Here is a 24,786-nt window from a genome sequence, read left to right on the forward strand (position 1 = left end):
TTGTGTGAATTCACCTTTGATTTTAGACATACGTTTCAGTTATGCTTTTCTTGGAAAAAGTATCACCAAAAACATTAAAGGAAGTAATCTTTGTACTTTCATATATAACAGTGTCACCAGACCCGGGAAGGGGCATTTACTCGAAATTGGTAGTAAATCTTTCACAAAATTATTTAAAAGAAGGAAACTCTAGGTGGTGAATTGAAAATGAGTAACTTTGAATTTTTATCAAGTATAGACTTAATGTTGCTGTGGCATGGTTGGATCTTGGGAGAATTCCAAGAACCCTTAAAGTAGTAGTAGAAAATGTCTTTGATTGCATCTTAACAGTGTCTTCATTCTGAATAGTATCTCAGGAGACAAACTGTCTCAAGTAAGAAACATTAAGTTTTAAAATATGACAATGTAGGGTTCAAGGTAGTTTAGAAGTGTTTTGCTGCTTGACCCTGCTTTTCAGTCATTTTAACTTTGAATTTTTTTTTAACCTATTCTGAAAAGCCAGTTAGCCATCTTGACTTGATTTAAACATGTCATTGGTCTCAAGTGCTATCTATGATTTTTCTTTAATAATAGTAGTTACAACTCAGTAGGGGTAAGTTATCATTAGCCATTGCATTGTGTATGCTAAATTCTAATTCTAAGAAGGGGTGCTAGCTGGTGACTTAGGCCAGCGGTCTTTTAAGTTCTGAAGGGTTCTGCAGAAAAGTTAGACGTCTGAGTTTAGATTGTCCATCAGAGCTTGTCCTATTTATTGTATCAGTGGGAAAGTGAGTATTTTAATTTTGTCTTCAGTGACTTGTATTTACAAAATACAAATGCTCTCAATGGTTTGAATGTTGTCATAATTTCTTCCATCTACCTTAAAGAGAAAAAAACAGTTTAGGCCGTTTTGGCCAGTACCAGAAGCAGAATAATTCAAAGCCTGGGTTGATATTAAGAATTTATTCCAGCCTGTTAGGTTTCAATTTACGGAGTTTTGTTTGTTTTTGTTTTTTAAACACAGGAAGAAAATAGAGATTGGTTATTTGATGTCTCACAAACATTTTAAGCCTGAAGAAAATTCGAAACAAATTATGAATTTTGTATAAGGATTGTGCATGGCATGTATTCCCTGTGTGGGGGGAAAAAAAACAAAGACCATGAAAGGATCCTCTTCTATCACATGCTCTAATGGGATAGCATAATAGGCTAGTGCTAAAAAGAGGAGGGCTGATTTTTGTTACCTTGGTTGGGTTGGTGCTGGTACCACACGCTTGCTGGGATTTGACAGGTCACTTTTTCCACTCACCTAAAGGATATGCTAAATAAACTGAAGTTGTCATTGGAATGTTTTAAAGAATGGTTGTATTTCCCCAAACTATAGGAGGCCAAGGGTAACAATAAAGTTATATAAAATGTCATTACAGCTTCTGTAAAGGAGATCATAGGCTGAGATCATTTTAATTGAAGCATCCATTTCATTGAAAATTGAATTGGAGGATAGAGAAAGAATATCTGAAAGGACATTGATAACTAGGCATATATTAGAAAGTATGCTGAACTATTTGAGTTAGATTGAAAGTGGCAGGTATAATAGAAGAGTGGATTGGGTGACAAAGACTTGGATTCTAGTCACAGATCTTTTAGTCATTTTCTCTGCGCCTCACCTTCTTCCAGTTAGGGGAATGGGTTAGATTATTTCTGGGGTTCATTCCAGCTCCAATTTGGCAATTCTGTGAATGAACTCTTCAGGGACTAGAGCCAAATTATTACACATTTGAACTCAAGTTTAATAGATAAGTAAAAATCACTTTGCAAAATGTTTTTGGTCTTACAACTTGATTAAAATGTTACTATTTCCATGTTAACCTCATTCCATAAGATGAAAGATTTTAGAACATTTGCAAAATGACTGTCATTTTCAACAATATGCATCGAAGTATCATGTGCTTCGGAGGGGAGGAGCACTTGGGCTGCTGTGTCAACTGTAAATTGAGAACTGCTTGTTTTGGCTTTTATTGTTAAAATTCTGCTGGCTTTTAATATATACTTTTAAAATATATTCATGTCTGGGTGAGAGAACTTTTAAAAATATCTTGTGTTTAATTTTTTACTATTATCTCTTACAGGCATCTGTAAGAAGGTAGAGCAGTCTATAGAGCTAGCTATCCGAGAGAATCAGTGATTAAATCCAAGTGTATAGGTTTTTGTGGCAAAATACACACGATATAAATGGCATTATTTGGCTGTTAGTTTACTAGTCTGATCATTTGAAATCAGTTATTTAACATCATTATCGGTAGGTCCCAGCACAGATGTCCTATATATTTGCTGTTAACTACTATATGTTACCAGTACCAGTGATGGTAGTGAAAATTAGTAGCCAGTAGGATTCCTTTTCTCTGTTTGAGTCCGTGGAACTTAACTTGCCTGTTACTCCCATCCCAGTGAGTAAGTGTATTGTTTTCAGATTCATTTCCCTTGACAACTTCCAGTCTCAGGGTACCATTTTCTCAGATCTCTCTAGGGAAGTGACAGATCCTTTTCTTTAAGAAGTTGCTGACCATTGTATTAGTCTCTGTGCCAAAACATTTCATCATATGGCCCTAAGAATATTATAGAAGGTCATGCCTGAAATGGGACAGTCTGGAAAGCCCCAGGAAGCAATACTATTTCTGCAGACGGTCTTTGATATGAAACCAACAATGCAGGATCTGTTAGGATCATCAGTTACTGGTTTTGGTTTACATTTAAGTGGATTCCTAAATAGCAGGATTTTTAAGATTTCCAGTCCCTGTGCTTTCTCCTCTCCAAGGCTCTGGAGGGCCATCTGCTGGGCTAGACAATGGCTTGGGAGGTAGAAGCTAGAATTGAGGAGGGAATCTGACAACCCATCGCTACAAACTAGGGCTTCCGCCTTCTGTGGGTTTAGATTGGAGTCCGAGTCTTTCTAGCTCTGCAAGTCAGGGAAGAAAATGTATAATCAGTACCCTACTAATCACTATGGACCTGCATTTATCTCTGCCCTTTTGTAATTGCTAAATTGTAAGATCCATAAGCGTGGGAATGTTCATTGTTCATATTTACATTTCTAATACCTATCCCCCCTGCTATTCCATGTCAGAACAATAAAGAAGGGATCTAAAAGAGTGAGGGGGCTAATCCTAGGATTCATTCTAGTTTAGCTTGGGGAGCTATAGTCTGAGAACTACCATTCAGACTAAAAAATACTTCAATTAAAAGTTATATAAAATGATTATATAAATGCTATATAATAATTATACAGAAGTACAAATGACAGTGTAATGAATCCCTATGTATCCATCCATCCCTTCTGAGAAAGAGTCTGTCTCCTGTTGTCACATACTGATGAAATGGGCCTCTTCTGCCTGCCTTCTGGTTAAATGAATGGCTCATAGAATGTATCATTCTTGAATCTTCTGTGTCGAGTGCATAACCTGCAGCCTTTGGTTATCCTTTATGGTATTGGGTAGTAATCTGAGCCTCATGAGTCATAATCTAATAGCACTATTCTCAGTAAACACCTTTTTTAGCCTTACAACTCTTGATCATGTTTTGTTTTTCACTGAGATGTCACCCTCCAGCCCTTGAGAATTCTGTTAGTAAGATAATTTCAGAATGAGTCTTAGTCTCTAACAAAAATGTATTATTCTTGGTTAAACATTGGGAATAACTTGAGTGTCATGTAAGCTTTGTGAACTGACAAGTTGAAAGGCTTAGGTTGACTTAAATAGGATTATGTACAAACTTAGAAAGTATGAAGGAAAAATTTTAAACTTAACACTTTTGAAAGCATCCAGTAAACTATTTTTTTAGCATCCATGTTTTACTATAAAATTAATCCTGCTGCTTCTTTACCAGTGAGGTCACAAGGTTATGTTTTAAAAGGTCCTAAAACATACACCCACAGTAACGTACTGGGTGATAACTTCTAGTGGAAAGCTATTCATTGCACTTAATGCAAATTAGGTGGCCCATCACTTGCTTTTATTCCATTCCATAGAAGTACCTTTGTGCCTCTGGAGCTGAGCACAGGCTGTAATAGTTGCCTTTGAGTTTAAATCTTTGTGAAAGCAGAGAAATTCTCTATTTGAACATTTGATGTGTATGAGATTTCTCAGTAATTTTTAGACATGAATATGTAGATCCCATTCATTAAAGGAAGAGACTCTTGTTATAAATATGATAGACCTTGTTCACTTTATTTTCAAGTATCTATTGGGATAATTTTCACTTCTGGCTGCCTAAAGTGACCACACAAAATGTAGTTTAGTCTACCTTTTAAACCTAAGTTGTAGATTATAGACACATTTTCAATGTGCAACACAACAGTAGGCATTCTTGTTAAATTAGTTTGAGAAATTCCTTTTATTTTGTACAAGGTACAGTCCCTTTGCACAGTGAACAAATATATTACAAATCTGGGTTATTTAAAAAAGTATTGCCATTTCATAGTCTCACTTATGCTATTGTACAATAATAGTGTTTTCTTTATTCATTTGAATTGAATGCAAATTACTTTGAGTGAAAACTGGTTTCTGTAAAATAAACAGATCTTTCCAAGTTGCCAACAAAATGCACAGTGCACATATTTAGGTTGACCATGAACCTATGTGTGACAGTGCTAGACAGAAGTTCCCAACAGTTGCTCTGTAAGATTGAAATGTCTTTTACCAGTAACTCTTAGATCTGTGAAGGCAGCTGTTGTCACCAGAGATGAATCACACCCTCTGCCTTTCCCTTCTCTGTATTGCCTAATTTGAATTGTATTACATTTCTTTAACAGTCATAGAATGCTAGATAGAGCCAGAGGGTTGTTAGAGCTTCTTCCCTCTCTCTCCTTCTCCCCTTTTTAATACGTGAGGAAGAAAGGAGCCCAGAGAGGGCAAGTAACACAAATCTCTTAACCCCATGCTTTAGCAGTTCCACCATGCTCCCTCTTGCTGAATTTTGCCCATAAGATAGTTGGCAAACAAGAGGCGACACTTGAAACTGGCATGATGCTGCTTGTTTGCAGTGTGCCAGGCAGCAGTTACTGCACATGCAGGGTAGGGGAAGAAGATAAAGCCTGGGATGGAGATGAAGTTTCTCCTGGCTGATCTGACTTCGCCATGCTTCTTGATCCTTGCTTTACAAAGATAATTGAGCACTTGCTGCCGTGAAATACTGAGGTAAGTCTCTTATCTCTATTTCTTTCTACATCTGTATGAGAAATATTTACTTGGTCTACAAAGGAATTTTCTATTATTTATATTTCATAAGGCTTTTGTGGAAAGGAAATTTGCTATTGCTGATCACTTGCTCCCATGCACACATGCAGCATTCATGTAAGTATTCTATGTTTTCCCCTAACAATAAAATTTGCTTAAGCCGTGAGTGAAGTGAGGGAGGGGGATTTACTTATTTTCTTGCTTTTGCTGGTCATTGCCCCAACTAATGGGTTCCATGGCAGACTTCCAGGTTGTATCAAGGGCTTCAGGACTCCCACACTTCCTGTAGCTGCTATTCCATCTCTGCGGTCATTTAGTTCCTCTTCTGTTTACCTTTTTGGAAGTATTTTTTACTGTCTGGCTGTTACCAGAGAATGGAGTGGTATAGGGGTGGCCATTAGTTTCCTCGGTTTGCCCTTCTGGTCTTTAATTCTTGTGAGGAGGTCCTCTTTTTTAGGGCTTGGGAGTTGGCTCCAGTTTGACTCAAACTGAGCCCCAGTTTACCTGGTTAGTAGTGGAAGGTACAGACATGTCTAAATACTGGGATCTGAAGCATTAGCTCATTGTAATATGTTTTTGACCATTTCAGTTGGTGGTGGTTTTAAGGTAGAAGTACTTCATATCCTTACTTTCTGTTTACTGTAAAGTTTTACATCATGTTACAGCAGCTGATTACAGTCCATTCTTTTCATTTAGTTTCATCAAAAAGCATCATGTAATTTAAGCAGCTTATTAAACTTGCTATATCCACTTTTATCTAATTTCTTCTACACTTTTAGGTTCTATACTACATCAAGCTCAAGATTTATGAAGAAATGCATGAAAGCAAGTACTCTTCTGAGCCAAGGGATGCCAATCAAATAAATTCGGGAGGCCTTTAGGGATACTTTGTTCTTACTAGTCTGTGACTGCTTGCTTAAAGGCATCATCTCAGAGTTCTGTTTCACATGGAATGACTCAGGTGTTGGATGGATTGAGGAGCTATGACCAGGCTAGGAATGACTTGGCAATGTTCTCAAACTTTGAATCAGCAAGATTTGGTAAAGCTGGCCTAGAAATCATTATAGACTGAAAGAGGCTGCTGCGCTTTGAAAACTCCTACTACCACGAAGGGCAGAAGAGGGAAAGTTAATTTGTATTTATTAAAGTCTTATTTTTAAAAAATTGAAGTTGTCAGTATTAGACTGTATACTATAATCTTGGCTGTTGTGATTTGACAGGTCAGACATAGATGTACAAGTACTTTAGGATTAATAACAGATTAGCACAGTTTGTGTCTGTGTGCTATTTATCTTAGGTAATAAAACAGATGTTGAGGGTAACAGCAATCAAAAGCACATACATTTCAGGATCTTGAATCCTTTCCCCCCTCCCCAGTTCCCTTTTCCCCCAGGAAGGTTTGTGAAACCTATGCTATATGCTTTCTAAGCATCACGTTTCAGAGAATTATGTATCTCAATACATATATTTAGCTGATGTTGATGAGTAGCCGGATCTTAAGTGTTTTAAAAGATCATGTAATCCTGGGCATTTGGGGTTGGGTATAGGTAAGTGATAGGATTTGCCTTTGTAAACAGACCGTTTGAACAATTACCCCAGTCCCACTTGGAAGCTCTTCTTTAGTTCCAGGTGAAAGTAATGACTAACACGCAGCTGGAGTCAGTCTGTATCATTATTTCAAGTCAAGGGATTGTCTTCTTTCAGAGTCAGAATATTCAGCAGAGCACATTGCAAGAGAGAGGCTTCTCTCTCTTAAGACTGCTTGTCCTGGGAGGGCCCATTGGCAGGGCTTTGTCTTACTGGGAGGAGGTCATAATGACCAGGAATATGGCTGTTCCTAGGTAGGTCGTATGGATTCTGAATATAGCTGGAGTTATGACCGAGGCCTTCTTGGACCATACTGATTGTGGGCTCTAAGGAATATAGTGAAAAATGAGTTCAGAGAACAGATTAGCTTTGGTTGCCTTGTTGAGAGGAATAGAGTTCTATTTAACTTGCTAGGGAGAGAAGCCAGGGATTTATAAATCTGTGATAAATATATGAGGGTTAGGATTGAGGCTTTCTCATGAAATGGAAAACCTAAGTGAGTGTACTATTAGAATCCCAAGCTCTGGTCAAAACCAAGAGGTTTGGAATATCCTAGAGGTAGGGATCTTATCAGTAAGCCCAGGGACATAGGTGAAACTGGGAGAAGGTTGAAGACGGTGATTTAGAAACTTGCAAATGTCTGTTCTGATTAAATCAGTTGAAGTGTGTATACCCACTGATTTTCCACCCCCAGCATTTCTGCTTCATAGTAGTCCTGGTATTTTTTTAAAGCAGAGTTGACATGAGAATTTGATTTCCTGCATGAGAGAGGAGGGTAATCCTGGGAAAGACCATTCACCTTGGATTCCTTAAAAAGCAACAAAAGAAGGGTGTGTTTTCAAGACAGGGTGAGTGGAGAGGGCTTGTTTTTATTTCAGATGCTGCACTATTGCCCTGATTTCACTAAGTTACTTATTTGAGACACCTACCAACTTCATATATATTTTTATTAGATGTCGACAAGGATGGCATATCTGTGTACGGAGACCCCCTGTGCATAGGCGACTTCATTTCTACATAGCTGCTTTCTGGAAGCTTGCAGGTGAGAATGGGTGGGTCCTTAATTGTGGCGTAAGGGTTTTCACTGCTATTCAAGGAACAAGTGCTAGAACTGCACACGGATTCTTTCATGTAATCTGTAAGGCAAGAGAGATTTCTTAGGACATGCAAGGACACAGACTTAATTTCAATACCAGAAACAGATTGCAGTTTATGTGCCATCAGGATCCTGGATCTGTAAAAGCCTATAATAATCCAAGATTCCCTTCTTAAATATGTTGAAGCATGCTTTCCTAGGTAGGCAGAGTTCTTTTCATAAAGTAACTTACGTTTTTGGAGGGATAGGGACATTCTTGTTCTTAGTAGTCAGGTTCAGAACCAGAAGGGGATTAATTCAGGATACTCATAATGTGCTTTCACAATGTGCTTTCACATCTATTACTTAATTTTTCAAAATCCTGCAAAGATAGTTGATACTTTGCATTTTATAGGATGAAGGCCCAGAGAGATGAAGTGACTTGGCTAATGTCCTATAAGCTCATAAATGACAGTGCCCAGGCTTGAATGCATGCCTTGGGACTCCTTGGCCTGTGTTTGTTCTGTGATATCATTCTTCCTCTGAATTCTTTTTGATGAGTAAGAAATTGAGATTCAAAAGAAGTAGATGTGTTTTGCCACAGGTGTCAGCAACTTGGCAACCTTTAGGCAGCAAATTTGGCGGCATCCCTGCTCTTGAGAAGCTTGTGATCAAAGGTGGGGCAGACTGAAGTGTAATTGAGGTGTAAAAAGCACCTGGGTCTCAGGCTGGCCTTTGAAAAGTTCCTGTTTTCTAGTAAGCCTTCCAATGTATCCTCTGGGGTCACTTACCCCAGTATTTATGAATGCTAACTGAAACCAATTTTAGCAGTATCTTTTTCTGATACTAGGAGAACTCATGCTTCTTTTCCTGCTGCCTCTCAGGTGCATCTTCCCCAAGACTTCAGGGTATATTGGCGTACAAAAGAATGCAGACTAGTCTCCAAATACGAGGAAAAGTAACTGTAGCTCACTGGAGGAAGAAAGTGTTTTCTTTGGAACTGGGAGTCACAGAAGGGAAGAGGAGCCCCTCCTTCAGCCTCTGTGCCATTTTTTCGTTTTGGGAAGATCACTGGTTCTTATAGATCATTCCAAGTGAGGCAAGACTTGCCTGAAAAAAGCACTAGATTCTCCGTAATCTGGCCAACTCTGGCCCTCATTCTTCTGTGACGATCTGCCAGCCAGGGGGTCTAGAAATAAGCATGGAATTGTAGGGGCTTGACAGTAATGAGTGGTCTTCAGAGGTCTAAATTTCTCTTAAGTGGTAGCAGATGGTGAAATTTCTATATTTCTCAGCTCTAAATTTCTCTAAGTGGTGGCAGATGGTGAAATTCTTGGACAGTCTTCCACTAGAACCATCACATGCTCTCTGCCTCCTTGTGTCACATGCTTGTGAGATTAATGAAAATGTAAAAAAAAAAAAATAAAGGGATCATTGTAACTCAAGGGGTGACTAGGTCCTGGGAGAGCAGAACACTCCATGTGGCTGAAAGTTGAGTTGTTTGTCACCACTGGCAATGTTTTCTTCCATAACAGGTGACTGGTTGGGAGGGGATTTACTTAGAATTCTGAGTATAGGGTTACTGATGTTTGTTTCAGCAGGTAACATTTCTTCAATCTTGTACAAAAGTACATTTACCCATTAGTTCATTCAGGTGTTCCTAATACCTGCGATGTAGCTAGAGCAATAATTAATTCTCTCCTTCCCTTTGACTGCTTATGAGGAAACCGTCGCTTGGCATAAGTGACCTCCCCAGGTCACACTGCTGTCCGTAGCAGAGTGCGATCCACAACCAGGCTCAGAGCCTTTTCCATCTCATCCTGGCCCACAGGTAGAGAGAGATGTTGGCCTTGGTCCCATCTGAGATTGTGGTCTCTTTTCTAGCCTAGAACCCTAGAGAGGGGTAGGAGAAAACATTCTTGCTGGACAGTGAGCAGGCCCAGGTGCTGGTGAGGCTCTCATGAGGAAAGCGGGATGTGGGTCCTGGGCCACAGTCTGCCCAGAGCCACATGAAGTTGCTTCTAGTGAGTACTTTGTTTCTTAGTACAAGGGGCTGGGGGTGTGTCCAGGAACCCCAGCATGGTCCATCGGTCCCACTTTGGGTTCTCTGAACTTAGCAGCCAAAGAGTAAGGCAGTATGACTCGGAGCTGCTGGTTTGGAAGCTGAGGACTAGAACGGCTTAACAGAAGGGCTATCATCTGAGTGAAAAGTCCTCTAACACCCTCCTCTCCTCCTCACCCAGGCACATCCTTTTACTTTGATTGGCGGCTACCTTAGTTGCATGTTTTCTAAAACTTGAGGAATAGTGATAGAAAATGTAGCCCTTATGCTAGTATCTTCACTCTGGTTAGGTCATTTGAAACTTGTTCATTTGTGAAGAGGGCTATGATTACTGCTTTAGAAAGGAGGATATTGAAGCTCATAAAGTTCGCCTAATGTTAGTAAATAGTTAGGGCTCAACCCATAATCTCCGGTATCCAGTCATGATGTTTTCCACTTGCATTTTACTACCCCTCCTCCTGTTCTAGATCTCTAAATGCAAACTACAGCTGCAACAGTTTCACCTTACCTTCAGCAAGGAATACCTTCTATCAATGGGGCCAAGCCCTGCTGACAGAGAAAGGCCAAGCTCTAAGCTTTTCGTGGCTAATCCCGTGATTGATTCAGTCACGGCAGTGGCAGTCTTGAAGCTGTGGCGGAAAGCCTAACAGAGCCTCAGTCAGCCAGTAGTATCCCTCTTCTCATTTCCACCAGAAAAGTCAAGGCTGCCTTTAAGTTCAGGGGTATGCAGCAGTCTCCCCACCCCCACCAATCCACAGCGATACTTTGCAAGACCCCCAGTGGATGCCTGAAACCACAGATAATACTGAACCCTCTATATATTTTTTCTTATGCGTATATGCGTACATAACCTATGCTAAAGTTTATAAGTTAATCACACTGAGATGAACCACAGTAACTAATAGAATAATTATAACAGTATAATGTAATAGATATTATATGAATGGGGTCTCTCAAAATATTTTATTGTACTAGACTCACCCTTCTTGTGATGTGAGATGGTGAAATGAGGTGAATGACCTAGGTAGGCATTGTGACAGGCCACTATTGACCTTGATCATGTGGGGGGGGGGGGCGGGTAACTGAAACTGAGGAAAGAAACTGCAGATAAGAGGACTACTGCAAATAGTTTGCTGTGCAGCAGGGGATGCACCTAAGTGAATAAAAGAGAAGTTGGGGTTGGGGGAGGGGATTCATTTCAAGGGGAAGCTGTACCTTCCTTATATAAAGGGGCCAGAGGGAAAGAAAGGATGGAGAAGTGTATGTGTGGGTTGAGGTGGTCGGAAAGGGGTGTTGGATTATAGATAATCTGGATTCTATTTCTGGGAACTGAAGGGAGGAAAGGGCAAGGCTTACTGGAAAATTTACACTTCAGAAATATTCTTCTCTCCTGCTGAGTCATCTACCTGCCTGCCCTCAGGGAGGGTGGGGTAAGGGGAAGAGCAACCAGTCTCTCTAAAACATTTCCTCATCCTTTTACAGCCCCACCCTACCCAGCCAGTCCCTGCACTTCAGGGCATTTTGCAAAGAAAGGGGAAGCGTCAACGAAGGCTACCTAAGCTTTGGAGAGTTACTCCTCCAAGGCCTGTAATTAGCATCAGGACTGAAGGCTTAGCTTTATAATGCCTTGGTGTTTGTTCTCACGTAGTTCCTACCTCTTCCAGATCACACGGAGTCCTATACCCTCAAATGCAGAAGGGGCCTTGGAAATGAGCCTAAACACCTTCATTTTAGAAAAGCAGCAGCAAACCAGAGAGGGGAAATGACTATCCAAGGCCGCTCTGTGAGTGGGATTGGAACTTATCTAGGCTTTTAGGTTCACACGAGCATCTAGGTAAAGTCAGTATTTAACTCTTGGGGAAAACCCAGGCACTGAATATCTGTTTCTTCTCAGCCTACTACTATTATTAGAAAGCCACACTGCCTTTTCTCTTCCTGGGCGCTAAGTTAGCACTCTTCCTTGAGAGACAAGGATATGGGGAGAAGAAAAGGGAGATTTCAGGGTCAGAAGGAGAACCACACTGGCTAAAAAAAGTTTTCAGGATGTCACTGGACTCCTCACTACCTTGGAATCCAAAGTTACTGCAAGGAGACACGTGGAGGCTGGATTAGCAAGGAGCATACAGGTAGCTTCCCTGTGGCAGCAACAGTGGGATTCAGGATTTCAGGATCATAAAGGTGATGGAGCGTGCTAGGGAGGATTTCTTCTGTAGCACTTTGAAATGCCTGACAGACAAGGAATTAAACATAGGCAGTTTGTTACAGTATCATTGTGTTGAGGGGGAGATGGATAGGTGTTTAGAGGTAAAATGGGGTTAGCATAGCAAGCAGTGTGTGGTGTGTCATGTAACTTCAGGATGACAGTGAGCGGAGGTCTAAAGTAAGAAGGGCAAGAAGGAACACTGGCTGAATTAGAGAGGCCTTAGAGATGGTGCTAGTACAACCTCATCGTTCTAACGGAGGCAGAAGAACCAAACGCAGAAAATAACAGTGTGACCTAGTCCTAGTCAGTGCCACACAGTAAGAACTAGGACTAGAATCCAAAACTTCCAGGCCAGGGTCTTGAGACCACTGAGTTCAGAGAACACTCAGACTCTTCACGCTTAATAGTTCTTATTTGGTTTGGCCCAGTAGTTTTAGGAAATAATTTCATTCCTGGTACAGACTAGTTTATTAAATGTTTATTAGGGAGTTCAGTTAGTGGGGTTTATTCCATGTCTTTGATAAATATTTCTGTAAAGTTCCAAACCGTGACATTTCATTTTCCTGTTCTTGAATTCTCTTGTTCTGATGTGTTGGTTCCCAGCACCTGTTGGCATATTTACCTGGGCAGCCGCCTTTTCTCTAAAGAATGATTACAGCCAGAGTGGTGAAACAAAATCTGGCTGCAAAATCCGGCCTTCCCTGCACTCAGGCTCAGATACACGATCCCACAAAACAGGAATGAATGACACTGAGGCAGAGACACTGCCCTTCTTAGCTTTGTTATATATACATTTATGGTTTCGAATCTGAAAGCAGTTACCCTAATCACAATGCACAGGACAACAAAATGCATAGGAAAGTTGTGTGCTCATTAATTGAGCTGTTTGGGCCTGTCTGAGCTTATTCATTGTTGAGTCATGCATATTTTCGGAGCTAGAAAGTCTCTTAAGAGATCTTTCTGCCCAGTCCCCACACCTCTTTGAGAAAGAAACTGAGGTCTCAGGTCACAGTGATAAAACAGTAAAGCTTTTAGCTTCACTACTGTAATGGTGCTTGCCTCCATGTGGATGGTTTGAGTCAATACGCAGAAAATGGCCAGAATTGATGCTCCCAAGGGAGTAGTGAACTTCGGCTGACCAGAAGCCGAGGGGTGACCTCCTGTTTTCACATTGTTCTCTTGGGCTCTATACATCCTAATGTGTTCATGGAGACTTGCCCTTCCTGCTCTCTTGCTCAGAACAACCCACCCCTAGCTCACCCCACTTTTAATAACCACTCCATCAAGGGCTATAGATGACTAGCTCTCCTTGGTTAGGAAATGGTTGTGTCACAGGTATAACTAAGGCTAAGTCTGAAAGACAGAACAGTAATCCAGGAAATCTGGGTCAGTCTAGACCTGAGACCTAAGAATGCCCTGAAGTAGTTATTACAAATGCAGATTCCAGGACCCCACTCTAGATACACTGCTTCAGAGTCTTGGGAAGATGGGGTGTGGACCTCTGTATGTTTAACAGGCTTTCCAGGTGATTCTGGTGCACAGCTAGATCTATGATAGCCATTGGGATCTTTGCTGTCTGTCGTCTCTTTCAGTGTGGCTGAGACTCCTAAATAGACCTCAGAGACAAAAGGACAGCCCTGTTACATTAGTACAATCTTTTATAATATGCAAAAACACTTCCCATCTCTGATTTTTATTGAATACTCAGGATAACCTTATTAGACACTAGGATAGGCATTAGACCATAGGATAGGCATAATTATCCCAACCTTGCAGATGAGGAAACTAGGCCTTAGAGAGCTCCCAGTCTAAGGGCACGGTTAATACTTGACAGAGTAATAAGTGACATAGTCCCAAAGCCACCTATTTCACACATTCTCTTATTTAAACGTAAGGCCTAAGCCCAGGGCAGGACCTGACCTTCATCTTTGGTTTCACACTCAGACTTCTTAGAAAGATGATCCAACTTGCTGTTTTGGGATGTGCTTGGGATTAGTCCTGACCTCCCCACTCTCAGGGGCAGAGATCTCGAGGGTGGAGTGCCATACAGTATTAACACTAGGTATTAATTTTCATTCCTTGTGCCCCAGAAAGCCAGCAGGTGCAGGGTGGCAATCCTCGCCAGCATGATGACAGGAGGCCTCTGGGGCAGGTAGATTGACTTTATTTCAGAATTTATAATCAATTTAACTCATACTAATTGGTTAGATAATGACATTCTCCCATTTCTGAAGACATTTAGTTGGCATCTATAAAAAACCCCACAAGCGCTTGCTAAGCAGGTGCAACTTAAATCGAAATATAAATTCATTATTATGATGATTGCTCCTCCTGAGCAGAGCTACCCAGCAGCCCCAGGTCCTGTGGTCTTTTTACTTTTGAGGGGAATGAGGGAAGAGATGTGCGCAGTGTCTCTCTGGTAGAATTCCTGGTCATTTCACATTTGTACTCTTTATCTTGCTAAGCCCTTTCTAATGGGACGTCAGGATTGGATACTCTACCTTTGAAGCCTTTGTCCATAATGTATGTGTTCTGACGTCTATCCATTCCACAAGCACCTGCATTAAAATAGAATAAAGAGAAAAATGGGGTGAGTGACGTTTACTTAGACTGCATGTGTTTTTGCTTTATTTTTTCTTGCCTTTTTTTCCCTTCCTTACCCATAAAATTAGTTCTTTAGTGCTCGAGGATTATTCTGGGTTTAATCTACTCTAAATCATTTTGATGATGCAGGAATTCTTACAGGGCTCAGAAGCATTAGTGGTGAGCTACAGCGCCCCCTGGCATATGGAGCACTCCTCCTCTTTAACCTCGTTTAACTCTGAGGGGTATGTCTTCATGAGGTGATCACAGGCAGTTCTGATGCCACCTGCAGTCAACTATAGGTGAAGTCCCAAGCTCCAGAAGTACAGGATAAGGAACGAATCAAGGCCAGTTCTTAGCTTGGGGACGGGGGGTGTATGAACTTCCAAATCCCAGTTCTGTTGGATCTTGGAATAGGGTTGAAGACCGTTTCTTACCTCTCAGCTCTGGTCCTACCTCCTCTCCTAGATCTGAAGCTCGACTGAGGGGAGCCAGGGAGGGAGGTGGACCGGTGGCTGAGATTCTTGATTAGTGATCTTTCCAGGATGTAGTCACTCCCATCCATAGTCTGCTGTCTTAGTTACCCATTTTGGGGAGTGGACCATTTGTACATAATTGAGACTTGTCTTTGAAAAGTATTACCAGTGTTTTTAATCTGAAGGATTCTTCTCCGTTTTGGCTGTCACAGTTTATCCGGCTCCCAAAATGCATGGTCCTTAGCCATAGCCAGAGGCAGGACATAAAACTTCAGGGACCAAGCTCAGGCTCTTTGCTGCTGGTGATATCAGAAAAGAAGCTGTCTGGCATTTTTAGGTTGAGACTGTAATGACTCTGGCTCAGAGTCCTTTTTTTTTTTTTTTTTCAGCTTTTAACTGAGGACACACTACCAGGCAAGGCATGCAGCAAGTAATTACTAAAATACAATGTGACTCCACTTGACTCTCCCCTGTTTGAGACACTGAAGGCCAACCCACTGCTGTTTAAAGATGTATGTATGTATGTATTTATTTATTTGAGAGAGAGAGAATGAGAGACAGAGCATGAGAGGCAGGAGGGTCAGAGGGAGAAGCAGACTCCCTGCTGAGCAGGGAGCCCGATGCGGGACTCGATCCCGGGACTCCAGGATCATGACCTGAGCCGAAGGCAGTCGCTTAACCAACTGAGCCACCCAGGAGCCCCCCACTGCTGTTTAGATACATCCCCATACCATACCTCCTCCACAGAGTTCCTAAGTTGAATCTGTAGGAATCTATTCTTACCTGCCTGCCTTCCCCACATTACTGAGTGATACGGCAGAACCAGTCCAAGTTTTCCTCTAGCTTGCTATTCTTCTAAAAGGCCTATAGGTAACCTGTGCCCTTCAGAAAAATGATTAACAATTTGTATTCCTGGCATCAGTTCAGCCCTTTACACTAGACCAGGGCTTCCTTCACCCTCCCTGAGGGAGGGAGGCTAGGCTGTTAACTTTTCCTTTTTTTAGAACAGGAAACCGAGGGCGCCTGGGTGGCTCAGTTGGTTAAGCGACTGCCTTCGGCTCAGGTCATGATCCTGGAGTCCCGGGATCGAGTCCCGCATCGGGCTCCCTGCTCAGCAGGGAGTCTGCTTCTCCCTCTGACCCTCCCCCTTCTCATGCTCTATCTCATTCTCTCTCTCAAATAAATAAAATCTTTAAAAAAAAACCAAAAAAACAAAAACAGGAAACCGAGACCCAAAGAGGGGCAGTGACTTGTCCGACACCACATGAACTAGAAGCTAGATCTCCCCAAGTATTCTCTTCCATTGGCCACCAGCCTGCCTTAGTGTAAGCCACAGGATGATAGCATGTGGTGGCTCTGGCTATACTGTAGAGTGTACATCTAGAAAGCAGGGAGAAATCTGGGCTGAGCCCGGAGCATGCTCCCTTGGGGAAAGAGATACACCATGGTGGTTGTGGGGGGGGGGGGGGGGGGGGGGGGGCAGGGGGGTTGGGAAGGTTGAGGGTTGTATTTGGTGGGGTTATTGAAAGACCTAGACATGGCCTAGGGAGCCCGCAGCCACGAGCGCAGCCTCCTAGGTACAGACTCAGGGTCTTTGCAGCCCACAGCTGCTCAGTGGGCAGATACATTCAGAACCTTCATGCTTCTTAGTGCTACTGCACGCAGGGACCTGCAGGGGTTGGCAGAGCTGCATTCCTTGAGCTCTAGAAACTAGCTAGAGCCCAAGGGTTATCCAGTATACTCAGGCCCTGCCTTAGAGAGGCCACTTGTTAGGGAGGCTACATCTCTGTTGATTCATTATCCTTACTCCTATGGCACCTATTTCTGTAACTCCAGATCCTCCCACAGCAGGATTGACTTTGCAAGTCTCCTTTTTTCTTCTTTCCCAAGCCACTAGCTTGAGCCTAATACAGAGCAGAGTGGATGTCGATTGACACATCCTACCCCAACCTCTCCGGATCCCTGCTTGACAACCTTACCCTATGATCTGGGAGAGCTTGATCTGAGCCACTGGTGGGTCTGGAGTCTCTCTCTGGGAGACACTGGGCTTGTCATCCACACCCACAGGGCCCAGAGAACCCCAAAGGTGTCCCCATCCTTAAGTCATTTCTCAGTGGTTTAGGGTTGTATTCTGTGGCCTATAGGGAGTACAATTATGCTGTGTCTTCTTCACCTAATACCAGTCACAGTTTGTCCACATCCACTGACCACGATGGGAGCAGAAAGGGTGATGGGGGATGAATCCAGGCAAGCTTCCTTTAGATAGGGGATTGGGCTTGTGGACTAACCATGTTGGGACAGAGGAGGGCCCTTTCAGGGAGCGTTCTGGAACCATGGGGGTGAGTCAAAGAGCAGGAAGGGGTAGGTCTGGTCTGGTATGAGAGCCTTGGGAGCCTAGCAGGTAGAGGGTAGGGCTGGGGGTCTAACCTGGTGAGTGTGGCTCAGCGGGGCGGCTGAGGTGTCTAAGTTCAATGTAGAAGTCCTCGGGCGGGTACCTGGCCTCCAGGGCACTGATCTGGAAATGGGAGTCTAGTGAGAGGAATGACAGGAGCCATTATTCCCAGGGCCCTGGTATGGCAGGGTGGGGAGTATGGAGGGATCAGGGTAGGGCAGGCTGGAAGGAATCAGGGCCCCGATGTGTAGTATCCAAAGGGGCAAGGGCTAGGAGGATCTGTTAGAGTTGAAGCCATCTACCTTTCTCCCTCACCTCCTCCCACCCCCACCCCCGCCCCCTCCCCCAATAGGAACTGGTGCCCACTAGGGCAGTGGGACAGAGGAAAGAAGCCCTTGGAAAGGAGTATCTTGGCAGGGCCTGGCTCAGGCAAGGGTCCCTTTCCCAGATGGTGAATAAATCTTTTGCCCGCATCAGGAACCCCCCATCCAGGTCCTAGCTGTCTCCTTTGTGGTCCCTGGGTCATAGCCACCCTCTCCCCTAATAGAACTGAAGGGTGTCCTGGGCTTCATTTGCTTATGAGAACTGAAACATGGGCTTGGGTTTCCCAAAACCCCTTCTTCCTGGGGGAACCCATGCTCAGGATTCATCTACTAATCTTCTCCCTTGGAGCTAGGACAGGGACCCTTTCAATGTGGAAAAAGGAGAACAGGTGGGACACGATGACAGGGGACCAGACTCAAACCACTACTGACCTAACACGTTCACAAAGCTGTAGGGGGTCCAGCCTGTTGTGTCTCTGTCAAGGGACTTGTTACTGAGCTGTTTGGAGAGTAGGAGAGTAAGTTAATCCCTCTGCTTCCGAGGTGCCCCTGCCCAGCCTTGTGCACCAACCCCTATGATGATCCTGACCCACCTACATCTTAGATAGTTGAGGGAAAGGAAGAGCTAGGTGTACTGCAGCATGACTCGAGATCAGTGGGAGCGGAATCTACCCCATTCTTAGCTGTCTGGCTGAAGTTGAAGGGTTCCCAGCCCTTGGGACCAAGTAGGGCAGGGCTGCCCAAGAGCCAAGAAGTGGCCTGAGCCTAGCTGGCTGGCTCTGATGGGAAGTAGGTCAGCTAGGTGGGACTGAGCTGTAGGGGAACAGGCTCTCGCCCTGTCTCAGATGCAACATGAGGCCATCTCCAGCACAAAGGGAGGTGTTAGGGTGGTCTGCCACATCATTGTCACCTCTGCTACCTGACCTGGCCTGTGTGTGAGTCTCCCTTTTGTGAGCAAGGGAAAGCCTTGTCCTTGGCATTGTTTGCTTCTAACCTGTTGCAGCCTCTATAATGTGGCTCTAGTTAATCAAGAGCCTCATACTAGGAAAATCCAGATTCCCTTCCCTCAGCTTTCAGCTCCTCAGATAAGCCTACAGCTTATGTGGGAATGAGAGTCCAAGCTGAGGAGATACACAGGAAGAGGGGCCAAAGCTATAGGGCTTAGGGCCACAGACTGCATAGGGGCCTCAAGGCACGCTGCATACAGCACTCCCATTTCGAAAGCTGAGGCTGAGAACAAGTGGAAGAAAGTAGCCTTGGGGTTCTGGCTTGAGAGTGGTTGCCCGTGTTATTGTTAGGGGGTTCAAGCTGCATTGCCACCAGGCCTGTGGACTAGTGGACATTTCTGTGGGCCAGACAGGGAGAAAGGATTCCCAGAGCTCTAGGGCAGAGGCTTGGAATATGAAAACTGCTTCTGTCCGTGTTCCTGACACAGGAAGGATGTTATAGGAGGCCAGGAGCCCTAGGATTGCCCGCCTCATGGTCCTGCTGTGCATGTGCACGTGTACATGCCTAGGTGTCAGGAGGTGTGCAGCATGAGCCTGTCAGACCTCTTGGTCCTTGAGGCTGTTTACATTTCTGAACCTCCTGTTGTCCCCAGTATGGGTCCTGGCACACCATGGGGTGGGCTCCCTATACCGTGTGCTGAAACATCCTTGCCCAAGGGCCTGTGATTGTAAGAGGAGGCCTTGCCATCAGCCAGGGTTATGCTGGGAGCTGTGAAGGGAGAACCCTGTCCAGGGTGGTGCACACCTGTCCTTGAAGGCCTGAAGCGTACGTTGTCAATGAGAACATTGCCTATAGCTGATGTTTGGGTTTCCTGTCCCTTGTGGTGGTTCTGATTGCAAAATATGGTTGCGGGTATGTAGCGATAATGTGTATGCCAGATATAAGGGCATCTGGTGGTACCTGAGTACCAGTGGTTATTCTCTAAGGTGCTGGTTGCATGCATGGTGTTGAAATGCACTGTAGTGATTGGTCGGTCATAGATGGTGTAGTGTTTCGATGACATACGTTATATGACAAAAGTGGCTACCTGGTTATATGTGATAAGAAGGCTCCATGAGATGATCACATGATTTGGTACCAATTCCTTACACACAGGTGTGGGGGTATATATCCTATTGAATGATGCTGTAGGTTGGTTACATGTGATGTCTGCTGCTTACGTGGTACTTGTTGGTTCCATGTAACCTGCTGGCTTCCTGTTAAATGCTTCAGAGTGTTTAGATGTCCCATGGGTCACGGGGTTGTGTTTAATGTACTGGCAGTTGGATCTACATGGACCCTCAATGTGGGATGTGGTTCCTTCCTGGGCAGAGGTGAGGGCTCACTGGGAGGACGGTGGGTAGGGGCTGGGGAGTCAGGGGCCCGGTACCTTGGTGGGGCTGTTCCTGTCCAGAGTGCTGGCCTGGCTGGTGGCAGGCCCCCCGCACGCCAGTGCGTGGTAGCTGGAATTGGAAAAGCACTGTGCATGGCTGCTACTTTGAGACAAATCTGGGAAGAGAACAAGGTGCCATACCATCATACCCCTGTCCCTGGCATGAGACACCCCAATATTAACACTCGGGCTGGGCAGCCTTGCGAGTGCTCTGCAAAGAGAGACACTTAAGTCCCCCATCCCCCAAGCTTTCTGGTATCCACTACCCCCACAGAAATCTGTAGAGCCTAATTTGCCTCTTCCTTCATGCTGTCCGCCCCCCTCCCCCCTGCAGGATACAAGTTAGGCTTGCCAGTGTAGACGGTGGCACCCAGCAGCTAGAGCATGGATGAGGAGTGTTGGCTTTGACAGCCTCCTATGTCCCTGAGCTGCTCCGTAGGGCTGTGCTGCCCTCCCTTGCCTCCCTCCAGAGATCTATCCCAGGAGTGAGGCCATAAAGAGAATCCCTCTCCTCTCAGCCCCAGTCTTGCCCTCTTGTGGATTCTAGGACCCCTTCACAGTGTAGGGGAATTCCAGTGGAGTAGTATGGGAAAACCAGCCAGACTTATTATAGTCATAGAAGAAAATCCCCAAATCGACTCTGTGGGCTTGGGATTTCATCAGGGGATATTTGCTTTGGCTGAAACCCAGGGAGGCAAGCAGGCCAGGAGCTCTCTGAGGGCAACGTCTGCACCTGGACCACCCCTGTCTACCCTGTATCACCTAGCATGGAGTGGGCACATGGTGGGCAGTACTTAGCAAGAATGGGCTGATGTGATCTTGGTTTTCTGAGTCCAAGATGCTGGAGGCTGCATGGAGCCAGCTGGAGAAAGTGGTCATCCTTGTGCCTACCCAGACAGGCCCAGCGTCCTGTGGCCTAGGACTATGGGCAATTTCTGAGCATTTTGACCTCTTCTGTTTAACTAAATATGAAGCCCAAAGCTTCATTTCTAAGGCAGCAGTCCAGGGTTCAGTAGAGAGGAAGGATCTGGCCTAACAGCCCCCCTCCACCCCATTCAGACTCTAGATAGAATGCCCACTGGAGATAATTACCACATTTGTGGATATACTGGGTCATTGCCCAAACTTTCAACTCTCCCCACCCCCACCCCAAGTCGGGCACCATCCCCTTCCACTGTATTAATAGGGCCCTCCTAACTCTGGAAACTAGGAGGAAGGATTGCTCTGAGGCCTTTCCCCAAGGAAGCAAAGATGGAACAGGGCTTGGAAACAGCCCCAGGGTCAGTTTCTTGGGGTGGCTCAGGCATTGGGCTGGGAAGAGGTTCCCCTGGAGAGTTTCTAGGAAAGTTACTGTTTAGTGTGGGTGTTCCTGTGGCCAAAACCTGGTGAGAAGGATGGGAAGGAAGCTCTGGGGAAATGGAAGGAGACTCCTAATCATAGCTGCTCAGAACTAGGCATCTGGGAAATGACATACTCATAAAACCCCCTCTACCTTTCCCAAGTAGGCTTCTGCTCCCCACCCCCATTGTCTCTCCAGGAGAGAGTGAGCATCCAGCCCCAGCAGGCAATCCTGCAAGCCTGACCACCCACATTCAGCAGTAAACCCAGGTGTCCCCAGGGATATCATGTGGCTCTTCCTGGGTTGTGTGTGTGTGTGTGTGTGGAGGGGTAGGAGAGGGGATGCTGGGGGCATAGCCCTTACCTGAGAGCGAGTAGTCTGTGCTGGTTATCCTCATGGCAGGTGTATAGGAGACACGGGGAGCCAGGTCACGGCCTTTCTCTTTCTGTCGCCGCCGGCGCCAAGCAAACAGGCCCAGCAGCACCACAATGAGGAACAACAGGAGGACGATGCCTGTGACAGCACCCACAGAGTGCCGCTCTGCACCCAGCGCTGGGCTGATCTTGGTGTAGGGATTCAGCTCCTCCATCATGAGGGCAGCTGTGGATGGAGGGAGGACCTGAGTCTGGGGCAGGCCTGCTTGCTCTTCAGATCCTGGCCCAGGGCCTAGACTCCCCTCACTTTAGGAGACCTGGTTCTGGTCTTTGGCCCTATTCTTCAATCCCTGTGTGATCCTATCCCTCACTGTGCCTGTTTCTTCGACTGCCTGCAGGGGATGGAGCTCCAAGGTTATGACAAAGAACAAATGTGATCGTGGATGGCAAATAAAATAACAACGAATGTTTACTGAGTACTTTGTTCTAAAAAGTGAGTTCCAGATATTCACTCATTTGATCTTCCCAGCAGCCATTTAATATAGGGACTATGTAATTATTTCCCTTTCACAGATGAAGAAGGTCATCACAAGGCTAGATAACTTACCCAAGATCATATAACAGGTAACTGGTAAAGTCAGGTTCCTCGGGAGTTGGAAAAAATTGGACTCAGCCCATCTCCTTGCTTACCAGCTGTGTGACTCCCCAAGTTCTCAGTTTGTTCGTTTGTAACATGGGGACAATAATTCCACCCTCCGCAGGGAACTGTGAGCATCATATGACAGACTGGCAATGAAAGTGTGCCTTTGTGCCCAGGAATACTGTCCACAAAACCCCTCTTGATGATATGTGTGTGGGCTAACTCCATGCTGACGCTAAGCCCATCGTGGAGGTCATCCTGCTGCCTGGTACCATCTAGACTTCTCCTTGGCTATCATCAGCAACTGGCCAAATGGAGCTAGCCAACATCCTCGGGGGAAATAATGTGCTGCATTTTCCTTCTTCATGCTATATCATCAGAATGCAATGGAAATGTCTTTTGGCCCCCTTTCTGTTACATGGGTAAATTGAAAGCCCATTCTCATTCCCCATCTTCTAGACCAAACAACAATAATAATCAATCCCTTACTTGTTTGCAGCACTTCACAAAGGGTTTTTATGTATACAAAATCATTTTTGAGTGCTTGCTTATGTGCCAGGACTGTGCCAAGTCCTCTACTCGTATTGTCTCAACTTGGTCCTCACAACTATACTATGGGGTGTCCTCTGACTGTAGAGCTGGAGCCAGGGTTGAGCCCCTTTGGGCTCCTCGGCCCTCAAAAGAACCTTGTCTTGTGCTGGAAGACCAGGATTAATCTCTTCCCACTTTGCATGTGGAACAATAAGCTCAGTACAATGAAATGACCTGCCCAGGACATCTAGCAGAACCAGAACTGGGCCTATCTTCGACTGTCCATTGGCCTTCTCACATGGACTAGCTTGTGGTTACCCTTGTTTGGCGCACAGGAAACCTGCCAAGGATGAGCATGGGGAAGCCATGACTGAGAGGCTCCTGCTCCGACTGCCTCTAGTACACAGTACCTGGAGCCTCTGCCTGCCCCTCTGCAACACACCCCTTTGCTCTCCTTCCAGAAGTGAATAAAAGGGAAGTCACAAACTGTCCTTATAAAATCCAGTTCCCATTGGAATCTCCCTAGGCCCTTTCCAGAGCCCGCTGCCTAGGGACTCCACCTGTGTATTACCTTGGTCACACCGGATTCCTTTGAATCCAGAGCTGCAATAACAGGTGCCAGTGACGTGGTCACAGGTGGCATTGTTCATGCATTCGCACAGCTGCTGACACCCATAGCCAAAGGTTCCTGGGGCACATCCTGTGTAGCATGAAGAAGACCCGCAATAGACCGTGAGACACACCCGTGGCCAGCTATGATTAGCCAGTTCTGACTCCCAGAGTAAAACCTATTTCCCTGTGGCTCCCACTGTGGTTTGGTTTGATGCTTGGGGATGGACAGAGCACCTCAGCCCTTCCTCTTCCTCCTCACTTGACACATGTATGCAGCATCTTCCACGGGCCAGGCCCTGAGCTGGATGCCACTGAGGCTTCAAAGAAGCATTAGAGAAGATCTGACTGCCTTTACTCCCTCAGTACGCCCTCAGGCGTCTGTTCTGCTCTCAGCAGCCCCCCATTCCTCCCCCAACCCCCAACTGGAGGAAGAAGCAGATATCGATGTAGGCATGACCCTCTTGAGCCTTTTTTCTTGGAAGCCGCTCCAAAAATCCAGGGAACAGGAGGTGCAGAGCCCTGAATGAGTGGACTGTGAAGGCGGAGGCGTCCCCGGCCGGAGGCTGATGCCCGGCACTAACACCCAGGGTCAGGGGTTGGGACAGCTTACTCTGCTCACAGTGTCGCCCGGTGAAGCCCGTGCGGCAGGTGCACTTGCCGCTGATGTGGTCACAGCTGGCGCCGTTCTGACACTGGCACACGCGCCCACAGTCCTTCCCGTAAAACGCTGCAGGGCAGCCTGGAGAAACAGGGTGGGGACAACTGCAGCGGTACAGCAGGGACCAAACTGTCATCTGCTGCCTCTCCTGAGCACACGGTGAGGAGCAGTGAGACCTCACCTCAGCTGTCTCTGCACTCTGGACGCTCAGGCCGACGGGGTAGGGGTGGCTGTGAGGGATCCTTCTTAGCATGAGAGGCCAGGCTGGGGTCTGCCTGCCGTGTAGCCACAGGCTGTTCCTCCCTCTCTGGGCCCCACTGTCCAGGGGCTCAGGTCTTGGT

The 24,786-nt window shown here is 45.3% G+C and overlaps 1 protein-coding gene and 1 long non-coding RNA gene across 2 annotated transcripts in view; one reads left to right on the forward strand and one right to left on the reverse strand.

Moving 5' to 3' along the window:
• Positions 1-4,349: 4,349 nt before the first annotated feature.
• Positions 4,350-24,786, reverse strand: part of MEGF11 (multiple EGF like domains 11) — a 250,988-nt gene continuing 230,551 nt past the window's right edge. The window contains exons 18-23 of the mRNA XM_034994182.1: positions 24,398-24,526; positions 23,747-23,875; positions 21,994-22,230; positions 14,639-14,695; positions 7,727-7,933; positions 4,350-7,123 (exon numbers count right to left, since the gene is read on the reverse strand). Coding sequence (XP_034850073.1) covers positions 6,963-7,123; positions 7,727-7,933; positions 14,639-14,695; positions 21,994-22,230; positions 23,747-23,875; positions 24,398-24,526 — 920 coding nt within the window. The 3' untranslated portion in view covers positions 4,350-6,962. The remainder of the gene's footprint in view (positions 7,124-7,726; positions 7,934-14,638; positions 14,696-21,993; positions 22,231-23,746; positions 23,876-24,397; positions 24,527-24,786) is intronic.
• On the forward strand, positions 11,103-22,117 carry LOC118003300. Its single transcript, XR_004677303.1, has 3 exons — positions 11,103-14,727; positions 15,586-15,708; positions 22,033-22,117. It is a non-coding gene; the product is annotated as an uncharacterized LOC118003300 (long non-coding RNA).

Source organism: Mirounga leonina, unplaced genomic scaffold (genome assembly GCF_011800145.1).
Source record: "Mirounga leonina isolate KUSES-001 unplaced genomic scaffold, KU_Mleo_1.0 Mir_91, whole genome shotgun sequence".
NCBI lineage: Eukaryota > Metazoa > Chordata > Mammalia > Carnivora > Phocidae > Mirounga > Mirounga leonina.